The 15,612-nt window shown below is 48.5% G+C and overlaps 1 protein-coding gene across 1 annotated transcript in view; it reads left to right on the forward strand.

The window, feature by feature from the left end:
- Nucleotides 1–13,082, forward strand: part of LOC142051003 (protein ELYS-like) — a gene marked incomplete at its 3' end in the record, with an annotated part of 98,734 nt that extends 85,652 nt beyond the window's left edge. Inside the window, exons 21-23 of the mRNA XM_075080196.1 lie at nt 7,617–7,831; nt 12,103–12,131; nt 12,917–13,082. Of these exons, the coding sequence (XP_074936297.1) occupies nt 7,617–7,831; nt 12,103–12,131; nt 12,917–13,082 (410 nt within the window). The remainder of the gene's footprint in view (nt 1–7,616; nt 7,832–12,102; nt 12,132–12,916) is intronic.
- Between the last annotated feature and the right edge of the window lie 2,530 nt (nt 13,083–15,612).

Raw genomic sequence — 15,612 nt, forward strand, 5'->3', positions numbered from 1 at the left:
TTGGTTTGGCACCTAAAAATGAAGCACTGAGCGCTAAAAGAGGGGGTTTAATGCTCAAGCGGAGGCTTTAGCTGTGTTAAGAGGGCTTTGGGTCCTAAAAGTGAGGGTTTGACCTTTAAAACAGGGGTTTGGAGCCTAAAAGTGAGGTTTATGGTCCTAACTCTGAGGCTTTGCTGTTGAAAGTGAGGTTTTGGGTGCTTTGAAGGGAGGGTTTGGGACCTAAAAATGAGGCTTTGAGCCTTAGAAGAGGGGTTTGACCAATAAAAGGGAGGATTTGGAATGTAAAAATGAGATTTAGTCCATGAAAAGGAGGGGTTTGGACCCTAAAAGTGAAGGTTTGGGACTTCTAAATGAGGCTTTGAGCCTTAAAAGATGGGTTTGAACCCCAAAACTCACAATTTGGAGCAAAAAATGATGGTTTGAGCAGTAAATGATTGGATTTGAATGCTAAAAGTGAGTGCTTGGGACCTCAAAAGGTAGCACTGAGCTTTAAAAGAGGGGTTTGGACCCTTGCAGTGAGGGTTTGGGTGATAAAAATGAGGCTTTGAGCATTAAACAAGGGGTTAGACCCTAAAACCCACAGTTTGGAACGAACAAATGAAGGCTTGAGCTTTACAAGACAGGATTCAATTCTAAAGGTGAGGATTTGGGACATAAAAGGAGGCACTGAGCATTAAAAGAGGGGTTTGGACGCTGGGAGTGTGGCTTTGGGTGTTAAAAATGAGGCTTTGATCTTTAAAACAGGGGTTTGGTCCCTAAAAGTGAGGTTTGCAGTCCTGACTATAAGGCTTTGAGCATTAAAAGAGGGGTTTGGACAATAAAAGGGAGGCTTAGGCTATTAAAAATGAGGGTGTGTGCCTAAAAAGGAGGGATTTGGACCCTAAAAGTGAAGGTTTGGCATATAAAAATGAGGCTTTGTGTGGAAAAGATAGGTTTGGAGCCTCAAAGCGAGGGTTTGGGACCTAAAAATCAGGGTTTGTGCCTTAAAAGTGGGGTTTGGACCCACAAGACAGGGTTCGGCTGTTAAAAAAGGAGGCTTTGTGCCTTAAATGAGGGGTTTCGACCTTGAAAGTGAGGGTTTGGGACTGAAAAATGAGGCTTTGAGTGTTGAAAGGTGGGCTGGGAACACAAAACCCTCCCTTCTAGCATCGAATCCTGTCTATTAATGCTCAAATCATGATTTTTTCCTTCCAAACGGTACGTTTGAGAGTCAAACCCCCTTGTTTAAGGCTCAAAGCCTCATTTTTATGTGCCAGACCCTCACATTCAGGTTTCAAACCCCCCTTTTAACACTCAAAGCCTCATTTCTAGGTTCCAAAGTTTCACTTTTAGCACCCAAACCTGAGCTCACTTTTAGGAGCCAAGACCTCATTTTTTATGTCCAAAGCCCTATTTCCACTGGCAAAGCCTCATTTTTAGATCCCAAACCCTCACGTTCAGGGTCCAAACCCCTCTTTTTATGCTCAAAGCCTCACTTTTACCACCCAAAGCCTCACTTTCAGTGTCTAAACCCGTTTTAAACCTTGCAGCCTCTGCTTATGGGGTCCTGCCGCCCCTCATTTTTTGAGTTCCAAACCCCTCTTTGAATGCTCAAAGCCTCCTCTTAAGGTCCCAGACCCTCACTTTTCAGGGTGCAAACCTGTCATTTTTACTCTCAAAGCCTCTTTTATATCTTGCAAAGCCTCACGTTTTGCTGCCAAACACGTCTTTTAAGGCTCAGAGCCTCAGTTTTCTTTTCTAAACCGCCACTTTCAGGGTCCAAACTGCTCTATTAAGCATTAAAACCTCACTTTTAGGTATCAAGACCTCATTTGTAATGTCCAAAGCCCTATTTTCAACTGCCAACCCTCATTTGTAGGTCCCAAACCCTCACTTTCAGGGTCGAAACGCCTCTTTTAAGGCCCAAAGCCTTATTTTAGGTCCCAAAGCCTCATTTTTTTTGTTCCAAACCCCTGTTTTAAGGCTCAAAGCTTCATTTTTAAATCCCAAACCCTCACATTCACGGTCCAAACCTGTCTTTTGGGTTCAAAGCCTCATTTTTACCACTCGAAGCCTCACTTTCACGGTCCAAACCCCTCTTTTAATGCCCAGTGCCTACTTTTAAAGTCCCAAAGCCTCACTTGTAGCATCCAAAGCCTCACTTTTAGGTGCCAAAACCTCATTTTTTAGATCCAAAGCTCTCTTTTCACCCTCAAAGCCTCATTTTTATATCCCAAACCCTCACTATCACGGTCCAAACCTGTTTTTTAGGTCCCAAAGCCTCACTTTCAGGGACCAAACCCCTCTTAATACTCAGTGGCCTCCTTTTTAGGTCCCAAAGCCTCCCATTTAGCATCAAATCCACTCTATTAATGCTCAAACCGTCATTTTTTCGTTCTAAACCATGCGTTTCAGTCCAAACCCCTTGATTAATCCTCAAAGGCTCATTTTTAACAGCCAAGAGGGGCCCGAAGCCCTTTTTTAATGCTCAGTGCCTCCTTTAAAGCCCCAAGCCCTCACATTTAGGTACTAAAACCTCATTTTTATTATCCAAGCCTCATTTTTATATCCCAAACCTTTACTGTTGGCATCGAATGCGGTCTCTTAATGCTCAGACCGTCATTTTCTCTTTCCACACCGAGTTTTAGAGCCCAAAGCCATCTTTTAACGCACAAAGCCTCATTTAGTGGTCCCAAACCCTCGCTGTTAGGGTCCAAACCTGACGTGAGGCTCTTTGCTCTTGCTGCAAAAGCTATTTCAAATCACAGCTTTGAATAAGAAACACTCTACTAGGTTTGTTCCAAGTACATTCATCATCCACTTGTTTCTTTCAATATCTGATCATTTCTATTCAAGCCAAGTAAGAACAGGGTCTCTCCCAATGTCAGGCAACACTGGACCTGTCCAGCAAGCGTCAGTCATACTAGAGAGACAGTAAAAAGCTGAGTATTGTAAAACTCCTGCTTTGGCCCTATTGGTGAGAGAACTTTTGAAGGGAAATATTTCTGACCTTCAGGTCAGTCCAAAGCCACAGTCAGTCAGCTATTGCATTTCCTCTGGCTGTGGTTCCACGAATGGATCACACTCAGGTGGAATAAATCTGCTTGAGATGCTTGCAAGCACAGATGCTTACAAACCAAATCATTTCTCTTAGTCTGGCACTGTTTAGCTCATGCAAGGACTTAAATTTACTTGGTTTAGGTGTAAGGACGTCAGCGGCAAGTCCTCTGGAACCGGGGCTGGAAGTTGTATTTTAGCTTTACGTATCTGGAAATCACAACTCCTCCTCCTTTGTCTTGTTCACTAAGTAGCATCTACGTGAAGGGCATGAACAAACGTAGGTGAGCGCACAGAAACGTTCATCGTCCTTTAACTCTGCTGCATTCCGGATTTTTAACATTATTGTATTTGTGTGTATATACCATATATTAGGTATATTGGTTAATTTCATATTTGATAAAAATAGTCCATTTGCTTTCCCCTGCCGTTTAATTTTAATGGTGTTTACTGACTGTGACAGAAATGTGCTTTGTTCACTCAACACACTTTCCCCTGTGCTTTAATATCCTACTTTTTACTAAAGCATATTTTCACATTTTCTTGCCGTGTCAATATTCCAAGCACCCATTTTGCACAAAGTATTTCACCAAGTAATTACATTTGGCTGTTCCTTGGCTACTGGCTCTAAAAAAAAATTAAATTTTTGAGGTTAATGGGTTTTCTTTATTACAGCTCAAAATAGTTCATTGTCACACTGTACTAAATTGCTAGCCTTCCATGTCTCTGTTGGGGGGAAATACACACACGCACCCCCAGCAGTGGGTTGTTGATTGATTTTTGTTCACATCTGCACAAACACATTTCTTATCCCGTGAAGTAGTTCTCTTTATTCCAGAGGACAACGCCCGTGCCGTTATTCCTCAGAAGGAAACAAACCCATCTGCTTCTCATAATTTGCACTTGTATTTCCAGATTTCCTGGTTATTTAAAAACCTAAATACTTTGGTATGTGCCACAAGACTTGGATCAACATGCTGTCTTCAGGTTATGCCATGCACGTGCGGTGAGTCTTTTATACAAGCACCAGATCAAATTCACCCCCTGCTGATCGAGTATTTGACAAAATGTTTTTTCGTTAGCGATAACGAAGAGCTGACCTGGTACATCCATCAGTTAACTCACAAAGTGTAAGATCAGCTCAATGAGCGTGACATTTGGAGCTAGCTTAAAAAGAAGGCTGGCAGTCACCTAACGGCTCAGAAATCTTTCAATAATTTTATTGACTTGTTCTTTGCCGCTAAATACTGTAGCTTCATTCTGAAAGGCTACTCTCAACGTTGCCTAAAGGCTGATGCTTTCCTACAGCACTCTCAGGCTAGCTTAACCCCTGAGCTTAAGGAGCAAAGGGATAGGAAACCAAGTCACGCCATCAAGTATCACTAATAGTCGTGCTGTAACCAAAGTGATGAAATTAATCAACCAGGGATGTTGTTATATTCTGGGGACATGGAGTGTACGAATCAGCGTATCTGTCGATCTGTGTTTTAGTCCCTCGGCAATCATTAATGTGACCGAAACAACAGACAATGTGCTGCTGTCAGAAAAGGATGACAAAATGTGGTTTTGTGTAGCGGGCTGAGAAAACCGGCCAGGGCCGCCAAGATTAAGGGCCAAGTAGGTAAGAGGTGATTCCGGCAGGGGGAGATCTGGACGCGGGGAGTTTTAAGGTTGCTGGGAGGTGTGAAGGTCTGCATGTGGGATCAAGTCAGCTCAGCCCTTTACGGTTTTGAACTGCTTTTCATGTGGAGGAAAACTAAAAGCTTGTAACACTGGGAAGCCCTTTACAGCAGGAAATCAAAGGGCTATTGAGACACTCCTGCCTGAAGGACTTCAAGGTTTGCAGCTTTCCCTTGGGCGGGAGGTTTTGAGGTTTCCCCATTATTAACCTCTGGTGCGGCACACTGCCGTGGGGCTGGGGAGCACAGATCCGATTAAGCGCAGACTTGCTGATGCCACGTTGTCACCGCGGTGGCCACTGTAAGAGAGCCCCGGATGTAGTGCTGTGCAGCAGAAGCTACATCCCTGGACTGTGTCTCAGCCGCTTTCTTACTATACAAATATCTGTGTACGTAGCGTAGTGAAGCCTGCGCAACACAAGTGCATTTCTTTGAGGACTGCTGTGCCATAAGCCACATCTTAGCCCCAAAGTTTTCCTTCCCCCTCAAGCGCGGAGCGTGCACTGCCCTTCATGCAGGGATACTGTCACTGCCAATGTGTTTGTTCTCCTTTTCCCCTTTATAACCATTCCCTTCCCGGAGCTTTCTATTTGCTGACGCCCTTAATATCCAGAGGTGTCAGGGATGAAAACCAAAGCCCTGCCGGCAGCTCAGGGAGGGTGAGCGGCTGCCCTTTTCCAAGCAAGCGGCTGAAATACAGCACGGTCAGCGGCGCTCTCAGTGTCCAGGCCTGTCACTGTCACGCTCCCACAGCACCTCCACCTGCCCAGACCCCGCCGGGGGCTCAGCCACCGAGAGCAGCTGTCCTGGGAAGAGACTGGGGGGGCCTCGCAGGCCCTGGGGGTGTTGGCATGGCCCAGGCCCCTCTCTGCCTTCATCCCCTCTCCACATAGAAGTGACATTTGATATCCAACTCTATGCTCAGGAAGCTGAACTGTAAATCCGACAGCACCCCCTGCACAAACGCTGGGCTAAAACCAGGTCTGAAGGCACCTACGATGCCGAAATGCCATCAGATTCTTTGTTATGTGCTGACTTCTTTTCCTTACCCTCCTACAGAGCTTATCAGTTTACTGCTTGCCCCTCTTTTGGCTGTTTACCTGGTGAGCTTGTTAAAAAAAGAAAAAAAGGTGCTCTTTCTCTGCAGCCGAGCTGAGTGTCCAGGTGCCCCTTTCCAACATGCTCACAGCTCGGGCTGCCAAGTGCCGTGGGTATGATTTAGATCCCTGGATGTGTGAAGCTTAGTCCTGTGGTGAACATGGTACTTGTGGTGCGCTTACCCCTAAAGCATCTGCCCCTTGGCTTGAAGGACCAGGAGGTTTCTGTAATATCAAAAGCAGAAAACCCTGTGAGATTGAGCTGAGTAAAGCCTTTAGTAAACTTAGTAGTTAAAATGTGACTCCTTCTGCAAGGTGATACCTCCCATGAAATGCGACGTTTTCAGGCCCCCAGGATTCTTTATGGCTACCCTGCAAGGCTGTTGATGGAAACATTTTTGTATTTTTACTGCTTACATTTGCACCAGAATAAAAATTCGCATGAGGCGAAGAGAGAAGCAAATCCATTTTTCTGTCCTAGCCTGCTCCAGCTCCTTCGCTCAATGGCCGAAGAGCAGCTTGAAGCCAACGCCACATGCTGAGGAATTCAGAGCTGCTGTAACTGCGTTGGTTTCATAGTCAAATTGTAATCTATGGCTCTGCTTCAGCTGCAAAGTGAGGGTCACCTCTCGGTGTCTGATTCCCATCAGGGATCAGCTCGGGCCTCCTAGGTTTGGATCACAGGATTAGGTTCCGACCGCTCTGGTTTGAATTACTTCTTGCTTGATAATGATGCAGTCACGGCACTCCAGTGCCTTTGTGCTGGAACGGGATCCTCCATGATCCATCTTGCACCAACCCAGAAATGGTTGTGCCTTAGGGGCATAAGCAGGCTTATGGCCGCTGACCCGGCTGGGCTGAGGGCAGGTGTCGAGGGCTAATTCTCCTCTATTAAACTGGGGTAAAGGATGAATAAACCATTCAGTGTCAGAAGTGAGCTTGTGTCACTCAAATGAGCCTGAAGACCATCAGGCCCAAGAACGACACCTCCAACACGCCCCACATTCCTCCCTGGGGAGACTCGTGAGCCTGAACCTTTCTTTGCGTCATTAGCCTACGGTGAAACAAAATTCTGCAGCCCGTGGCAGGGTTCCCTGTCGTCACTGGTGGAACAAACTGCCGCAGCTGGTAGGTAGAGTGAGGAAAGAGGGATTTCAGCTTTCGTGCTCAGTCTTTGGTGCTGCTGCCCAGAGAGTAACTCCAGCAGGGAGCTGGCGGTGGGTTCATTTGTTTTAGCTATTGCAACCTGCGCGTGCTGTGCGGCCTTCCCCCTTGTTTCCTTCAGCCCACGGAGGCTGCCTTTGGGCCCCCCAGAGCCACCTGAGCAATCGGGTTTATCCCCATTCCTGCTGCTTGTATCCCCTCCGTGCTGGGTCCCACAGGGGTTGTGGACAGACTCACAGAAATCAAGAAATGGAGATCCAGAGGCTGAACTGTGCACTTTTCAGCACACGCTCCTTGCTGCCAGATCAGCCCCCCGTGCACCACTGGGTGTTGCGGTGACCCCCCCCAGAGGTGTGTGCTGGTTGTTGTGACGCACCTGGAGGGGGGGCCGTGGTTTGGTCGCTACAGGTTCAAAGCCACCCTTGCAGGTCAGCCAGAGCCCTGACTGTCGTGTGCCCGGCTGCCTGTCTGCAGTACGGCCTGCCTGGCTGCAGGCAAGGCTTCCCCCGGGCAAGGAGGAGCTCTGGGCACGTGGAAGCGTCAGCAGGGCAAATAGAAGATCTGTTGATTTTTGAAATGCCCTTTCGTCCTCTGACGCCTGCTCTTAGTTACTCATTTCCATTTCTTTCTCCCGTTGCAGAATACTTGAGGAACGAGAGCGCCTTTCTGGGAGAGCTGGTGTTTGGGAGCGCAGACACCATTGAACTTCCCTGTGACAGCCACGGCTCTTCTGTGCCTGTTTTCTGGTTTAAAGACGGTATCGGGATTGCACCTCCCAGCAGAGCTCGTACTGGGCAGAAGCTGTTGAAGATCATCAGTGTGTCATACGATGGCTCGGGGCTGTACAGCTGCAAGGCGAGGCATTCCGGCCAGGTCCTGGGAAACTTTACAGCCAGAGGTACAGGTGCGTGCAGAAATACAGCGCGCTCGGGACTGGTATTTTCCTTTTGTTCTTTAAATTTTGCCCCTCCACACGCTCAGTACAGCTGGTGCTTTGCGGGGTTCATCCGTACTGGGCAGGCCTCTGCCTCCCTGGTGACTGCTGGCAGTGATTAGACCGACAGAACCAACCAGCCGAAGCTTGCTTGCGTGTCCACGGCCAATGTTAAAGCGTGACGGTGAGACTGAGAGAGCCTGAGACACGGTGCTGGTCAGATTAAAGCCCAAACGCCCCCTAACACTCAACTAGAGGCAGTGCTACGTGGGCCTTTGAAGTCTTTTGTGAGTGGGTGAGCTGTGGCTCAGGGAGGTTGAGCGAGTGACTTTTTCTGCTCTATGTGACAAATCAGTGGCAAAATTGCATGTAAAAGCTGGAGGTTCCTGAAAAGTATTTCCCTGTTGTAGGCGATGAATGTCTTCCCTCCATCCTGGTTATCACAAATTGCTAGTTTGTTTTGGCGGCAGCTTCTCTGTAAGCTGCGTCCATCTCAAATATGTGCTTCATCAGAGGCGCTTATTGGGATTCCTACGTTGCAAAGGAGCGCGGTGTCAGCAAAGCACGTGCTGTCGTTTGCTTGGCCATATTGTCCGTGGTGAGGCCAGCGGGACAGAACAGCTCCAGGCTGTCCGAGGCTGGATCAGTGCCCAGGGAGTGTCAGAAGCATCTGTTGTCCCCAGGTAGCTAACCACTGCCACTGAGATCATCCCCGTGATCTCAGGCTGCTGCATGGGTAGAAGGATCCACATGGCTGTGAGCAGATGGGAAGCCTCCTGATGGCACAGATTCAAAGCCTGATTTTTCAGAAAAAGTAACCTGTTGTGGATCTAAGCTTTTAAATTCTGTCCTTTGCTTTTGTGCTGTTGGCGTTTTTCAGGCATCCCCGAACAGTAGGTCCTTGCCTCCAAAAGTTGAGTTCCCTGAAAAAGTAAGGGGCTCTCTCTGAAAACCGAACACAGAGGTGTTTGTGATTGTAAATCCCATCCACTCCATAAAGGGCTTTCTTTTTTGCGTCAGAAAATTTGTGTGAGTGAGGGAATCAAACCAATCATAATAAATGAAAGCTTGTTTCAGCAAGAGATTTGGAGAGAGAGAGTTTTGGAGGAAGAATGGTGACAAGCCCCTGCTGGTGTGGTGGTGTTTTACTGGGGTGGAGGAGAGGATACTTCAGTTGGTCGGAGCGAGTCCCCAAACCCCTGGGCCTGTCGCGTGGGCTGCCAACGTTTCTGCAGCTCCCCTCGTCGGGCGGCTGTTTGCAAGGAGTGTGTTTGAGCACTGGGGGCTCAGCAGGCGCCGGGCCCTGGCCCTGGGCAGCCTGCTCTGGGTGACCCTGCGTGCGCAGGGGCTGGACCAGCTGCCTCCAGGGATTCCGGAAGGCCTTTCTCTCCCTTGTGACTCCGTGACTCTGGAAGTGGTGCTGCGAGGGGCCAGCGCTGTGGGAGCACTGGGAACGTTGTCTTCCCTGGGCTCTGCCTCTGTCGGGACGGCTGCGTGTGCGCTCTGCCCTGAGACACTCGGCGCCTGCGCCCGTCTGTCCAGGTACGCCAAGCAGCGTGCAACAGAGCACACTTTCAGGAGTGACTTGAGGAGCTTTTGCTAGCTTGGCCGCGTTAGAGAGGGACTGCAGCTCCTGCATGCAAGAGTAGTCGTGTTGGAGAATAACCATGGGAGTCCTAAGTTCCCAGGGTGAAGGAGAATGGTCATTTTGGCCGCTTGTGCCCAGCCCGCTGTGGGATAGGATCCAGCTGGGAGGCTGGATTCTGGTTTACTCCTGAGCATGGAGTAAGCCTGTGGCGATTTACACTAATCTGACTGCTGACAGAAATAGGAATGTGGTTGTAGTCGGTGTTTTCAAAGAGAGCAGAAACGCAGTTAGTGTTGGACATGTCTCTTAAAGGAGAGGCTTCACGCCTTTAACCGGTCTCTCTCTCTTTTCCCACTGCTTTGATTTCCCAGTCATCCTTGGTTTAACTTAGCAGAATGATGCAAGTACAACATCCTGATAACCAGATCAGTATATATATTGCTCATAATTTATTATAGGTTTTACCTCCCTGGTTCCATATTGCCAAGCAAGTGCATAGAAAAAAAAATGTTTCAAATGCCCGTTGGCTCACTCAGGGAACCTGGGCGCGCCTGATGCGCTGGCAGTTTCACATGCTTTTGTACGCTGTTAATAACGGCAGCATGACTAGCTTTAAAGTCACCTGAAGGGTCCAGATGTCGGAGGGTTCCTTACCTGATGGTTCTTGCCAGTGGCAGTGGTCGGAGAAGCACATCTGATGTGCGCTGTAGACAGGACTGCTCTGTGTCAGGGTGTGAGCTTTCCACCAGGGACGAAGGATTTCTGGCTTGGTGGGGAGTTTGGGGCGGTGAGTGGTTTGCTTTTAAACTCCCGTCTCCCCAGTTAGTTTAAATCCTTAAAGCGTGACTTCCAGTTTGGCCACACAAAGTTCTGTGCTCTTGGCCTGTCGCGGGAGGCAGCGGCAAAGGCAGGGTGACTCGGGGCGGCTCACGGCTCACGGCAGGTGAGGAGGTTTCCTGACTGCTCTTAGCTGCCCTGCTGCAAGAGACTTGCTCACTCTTTTTCTTAAAACTACCTTGCTACTAGTAGAACATATTCTATGAGTGATCATGAAGCACTTCCATCAAAACGTTGCCCTGCGCCTAGTGCGGGACCCTGACGGCCGCGTCCCGTGTGTCACGCGCTTGTGCTTTTCATGCTGGCAGAAGGTACTGGAACATGCTCTCAAAGAGTTCCCGTGCCTGGGACTGGAAGTGCAGCCGATTCCACTGCCCGGCCTTCAGAGCATAACCTTTCTCCACAGCAGGCCCGTCTGTGTAACTTGTATTTCCTTGTCAGCGCTGCCCTTGAATGCCCTTGTGTTGCTCCCCGAGCCCGGGCTTCAGAGCGAGCTGTGACCTCCTGTGCTGGGAGGGACACAGGTTCCCAGTGCACGCTGGCAGGAGCGATCGTAGCCCTTTGTTTGCAGGAGAACACGTACGGCACAGACACCGCAACACGCCGTGTGAGCCCGTGTAAGCGCTGGCTGTACTGCTCCGTAGCACGGGGTAAGGGCTCGCGCTGACGCCTGCCTTGGCCAGCAGGTGGGACACCCAGGCACAGCGAGCTGCGTTTCATGTCTCCCTTTTGAGACGCCGTGAAGAAAGCAGTGCCATTTGAACGGGGTGATTAAATCTGCCTTGCCTTCGGGAGGCGTTTTCAGGAACCATTTCAGAACCTGCAAAACACAGTTACTTGAAGGAGTTTGTCTTTCCACGTGTCGGGAATAGAGAAAGATTGATAAGACCTGAAGAGAAACCAGAGTATATATCTCTTATTAAGGTGCCTGTTTAACCTTGTAAATCACTTCAGCTTTTCAGTTTTTCCACAACAAAAATCTCTCTTGATGTACGGAACCATGAACTCTTTGTGGAGCACCTCCAGAAGTGTGGGAAGTGTCTGAAAGGCCTAGAAATGTTTGTGAAATCCTGCAGAGGTGTGATAAGGGCAGGCAATAGGAAGGAAAGGACTGGAATGAGGACTATGAGGCTCTAATTGTAGAAAAAAAAATCTGTGCTGTGTTATGTTTCCATCATAAGCGTATGGAAAACTGCTGTGTAACTGATGAGCTATGAAAGTCTGTATTGCTTGTAACGTGAGCATATCAAGAGTATGTTTTGTGGAAGAGTTTAGAGAATGAAGGTCCTTACGAATGTTGTTCAAAATACACATGCCAAAAGTGAACAAGACACAAACGATGCATGAAATCTACTAGAAGTCAATGGAAAATTAAGAATAAAGTATGAAATCAAGGAAAGGGACAAATGGAAACTTCTCCCTATTACTGAGAAGCTTTTGAAAAGATGATTTTTCTCAGATCACATCGTACTAACCTGTGTGAGTAGATTTGACTTCAGCGTCCTGGGCTTGTTTCTCCCTGTTATTTATCTTGTCAATACCCCTGTGTCCCTTTTTGTTGGTGACCTCGCAGGCATCAGAAAGGCAAAGGATTCTCCCTTTGCTCTGCTGTGAGATCCAAAGCTGCCCTGAGCGCTGTTTTGGTCAGGAGAAGAGCTACAGGAGGTAGACGGGAGATTGTTCACGGCAAAGTGATGAAACTTCTGTCAATCTCAGAAATGTCTCTGGCTGTCAGGAGTCTCTTTTTGCATTTTTGTCTTTATTTAGAGTGAAGAATGCGAGACCTCGCGGCTCAGGTAATGAGCAGCCTGCTGCAGTTTCCCGAGGTGATATTCAGGCTCTTGGGGAAGATGAGACCACCCGAGGGTCTGTGCTGCGCGGGCAGTTCTGCAGAGGTGAGCCTTTTCCTTGCAACTGGGTCTTGCTGTGAAGTTGTTACTGCCTGGAGGTGACCTGAGGCACGGGGTCACAGCATCAGCTGTGTCAGGTTGGTGCTGCTCAGGTGCCTCACGTTTTGAGAGAACAGAAAGGGTGAGCTATGAAAAAAACTAGGAAAATGCTAATATCACAACATTAGTGTAGTTAAACTTTGAAATGACAACAGCCTGCGCCAATCTTGAGCCATTAAAATAACAGGCGCAAGTCAGTGACCCCTCCTCAATTTCTGATTGAATGAAGGGCAGTTGTCAAAAAAGTCCGAGTGTTGTTTTGGGCCGTATTTATTGGTGCCATCATAACATCGCCTGCAGAAAGAGTTCCCCCCCAGTGTTACAGCAGGAAACGGCCCTGCTTTTTTGTTGCTAGCCTGAATACAAACAGAAGAAGGAGGAAAGCCCTGTTAGGCGCTGCAGCCGGGTTTGCAAAGCATTTAGTAGGATGCAGAGGAGTGTCCCGTGAGAGGTGCTGAGAGTGGCTGAGCAGATGAGGTAGCTGACTTTGTAGGTGATCGGAAGGTAGCGCCGGGTGCCTGCCTGCGTGTCCGGGCATCTGCTGAGACCACGTAGAATCCCTCTATGTGACTGTAAGTGCTGGAGGTCGTGAGCGCTGTGACGGGGGAGCGGCTCTCTGCACACCGTTTCAGTGGAGCCCGTGAGCAGCCGCCTCCCACCATCCGCGTGGTGAAGGAGGTCTCCTGGCAGACGGGAACGGGGCTGCTGGTTGGCTTGAGAGAAGCAGAGGGAAGTGTCCTCTGCCTGTATGACCCGGGGACATCGAGCGTGGTTACAGCAGTTGTTCTGCCAGGAAGGGTAGGTGCTTTTTAATGGGGGAAACGCTGTCAGGTGCTGCATAACGCTGTTTCAGGAGCAGCTTTGGAGCGTCTCTTTGTTAGGAAGTCTATTTTCTCTGTTGCGTCACCACACTGTCGCTGCAGAGTGTCCAGTCGAGAGCACCTTGGTGTGAAATGGTGGGGTTAACGGTACCGTTACCCTGTGAGTTTACTGATAGTAAAACAAGTTTTCTGGTTTTACGTTAGAGCACGTAGTTACCTAATTCTCCACTTTGACTAGAAGGCCTTGAAAAGTACCTTTTGTTGGCCAAGTGAAAAAGAACGTCTCCCCACCCCCCACCCCCCCCTTTAAAGTGCCTGTAACATACATGTCCTGAATGGTTCGTTTCTGTCATAAATACTGTCTTGAAAGTATCTGAGACTTCCGTGGCTGTGCTGTAAAAGACTTAGGCACATTCCCACGAGTGTGGGACCAGCAAGCAGGTGACTTTAAAGCAAAACACATTTTTCTGTTGGCTTAGGATGGGAAACACAACCTTCACTGAGTTCTCTGGCAGGTTGACTTTCAGCCTGAAGCCCTTGAATCTCTGCTTATTGAATACGGTGCTCGTGCAGGTGGGAGACTCTGGTGTGATGTTACTAATTGTCCCCGTCTTCTCTAACCCGTAAACTCAAATGATGGCCTCTCCCCTCGGCTCCTTATCTGAGTGTAGGCAAGAGTCACCTTAAGTTAATGGAACATCGAGATTCACTCTATTTTTACCACCTTAGAATCTGCAACAAATCAATACTTAGGTATTACTCGGCTTTCCAGCGCGTGATTTGGTTTGACTCGCTGGGATCCCAGCGGGGTTTTGTTTGTCTGTAGTGCTACGGGGTGATTGCTGGCCGTGAGCGTTTGTGTGGTGGTGATTTCTAACGAGCTGAGCTGGGTTGGTGCTCCGCTGTGTGAGTTTGCCCCTCATCCTGATAAATCTCAGCGTTTGAGATGGAAAGGCAAGCTGTGCGCTGACATGAGCGTATCATCCATGAGTACATGATGTTTGTGCTGGGAATGGGAAAAGGAAAGGTAGAGAAGGATCGTGTCACATCTTGAATCTGTGTCTACAGAAGTGATTTGCAATCAAATGTAGTCGTAACTCTCCGTTGTCTCAGGGAGTTTTTCTACAGCACCGAAAAGCGGTTCACTGTTGAAGGGGTGAATATGAAGAAGCCTTGGTGGGGAAAGTTGGCTGTTGTTTCATAAAGGTTATGAACTTTGGAATAAAGCCTAGGCTTCTCTGAATTTTGGCTCTTGTGCCCTGGTGAGTGCTCTGGAGTACAAGCATGCTTGGTCTGTTGCTTTCATTTCGCTCCCCACTTGTTGCTGTTGTGAGAGGAGTGAGACCAGCATGGACAGGGCACAGGTATTGCTCGCGGGGCTGTGAACTTCCCAGCTGAGAGTGGGAGTCAGGGTCAGCAAAACCAGGTAGATAAATCTGGCACGTGGCCACCGCCCCTATGCTTTGAGTTTCTTTGGTAACTCCTCCTTCCGCATTTATACATTACCTGGTCGGGGTTTTTAATCTGCCGGAATGTTTCTCTGATTTTCACACTGATTCTTTTAAAAAGTGAGATGCGGATCTGGTCTGAACATCACTCTCTGCAGTTTTTGTCACAACTGTTTTAAGGCTTTAATGGGCGCCTTAATTTCAGGACTGTTTTCCTTGTGGGTGTATCTTCTGTGGGCAACTAAGTTGTACAGGTTAACACTGACAGAGAGTGACTCTGGTGCAAGGTGTGGAGCCATTGGTGCCTTAATCCAGGGTATTTAGAGTGACTGTCCGACTGCCTTTTAGTGTAAGAGTAGGTGTGTGGTCATGCAGAGAGTAAACGAGTGAGATTAAAAAAACAAACTCACAAGCTTAGCAGGAATTGGCAGGGGCATTTAGTTTTGGCTTTGGTTGGCTATTTTTTTGTGGGAGCGTCTCCAGATCTCCAGTTGCCCTCTGGATACGCAGGGGACGCGCAGCAGGAAACGGAAACTGATACTGGAGTATTATTTGAATCGGCTTCTTGTAAAAGCAGCTCTGAATTGAAAACATTAGTGATATTAAATTGGTTTATAACGGTTGCATGTTTCAGAGCTATGGAATGGTATTTTCCCCACTCTTCCTGGTTTGCACGAGGCAGAAGGGCAGCATTCAGAGTGAGGGAGCTGAGACAGGCTTTCTGCGTTCATTCCCAGAAGGAGTTGGCAGCAGCCTAGGAGAATATGCAAAGCCAGTGCCGAGCCTTAGTGCAGGAGCCTTCACGTGCTGGTGTCTCTGCTGGAGCAGTCAGGGCTGTCCCGGGAGGGGCTGCAGGTGCTGAAAGGTCTGTCTTCATGAGGGCCTTGTACTAAAGCTGCTGGCAGGCGGCTCCGCGTGTTCCAGAGCAGCGTGCGCTTCTCCTCAGCCGGAGTTGGCTTTTGTCGACCAAGCTGCTGGGCTTTTTGCCGTTGTTTAGGCCGGCTTTTTAAGTCTGTGTTCACATGCACGGAGGTGCTGGTGTGCGTTTAAAACTCTTCT

The sequence above is a fragment of the Phalacrocorax aristotelis genome, unplaced genomic scaffold (genome assembly GCF_949628215.1).
Source record: "Phalacrocorax aristotelis unplaced genomic scaffold, bGulAri2.1 scaffold_139, whole genome shotgun sequence".
Lineage (NCBI taxonomy): Eukaryota > Metazoa > Chordata > Aves > Suliformes > Phalacrocoracidae > Phalacrocorax > Phalacrocorax aristotelis.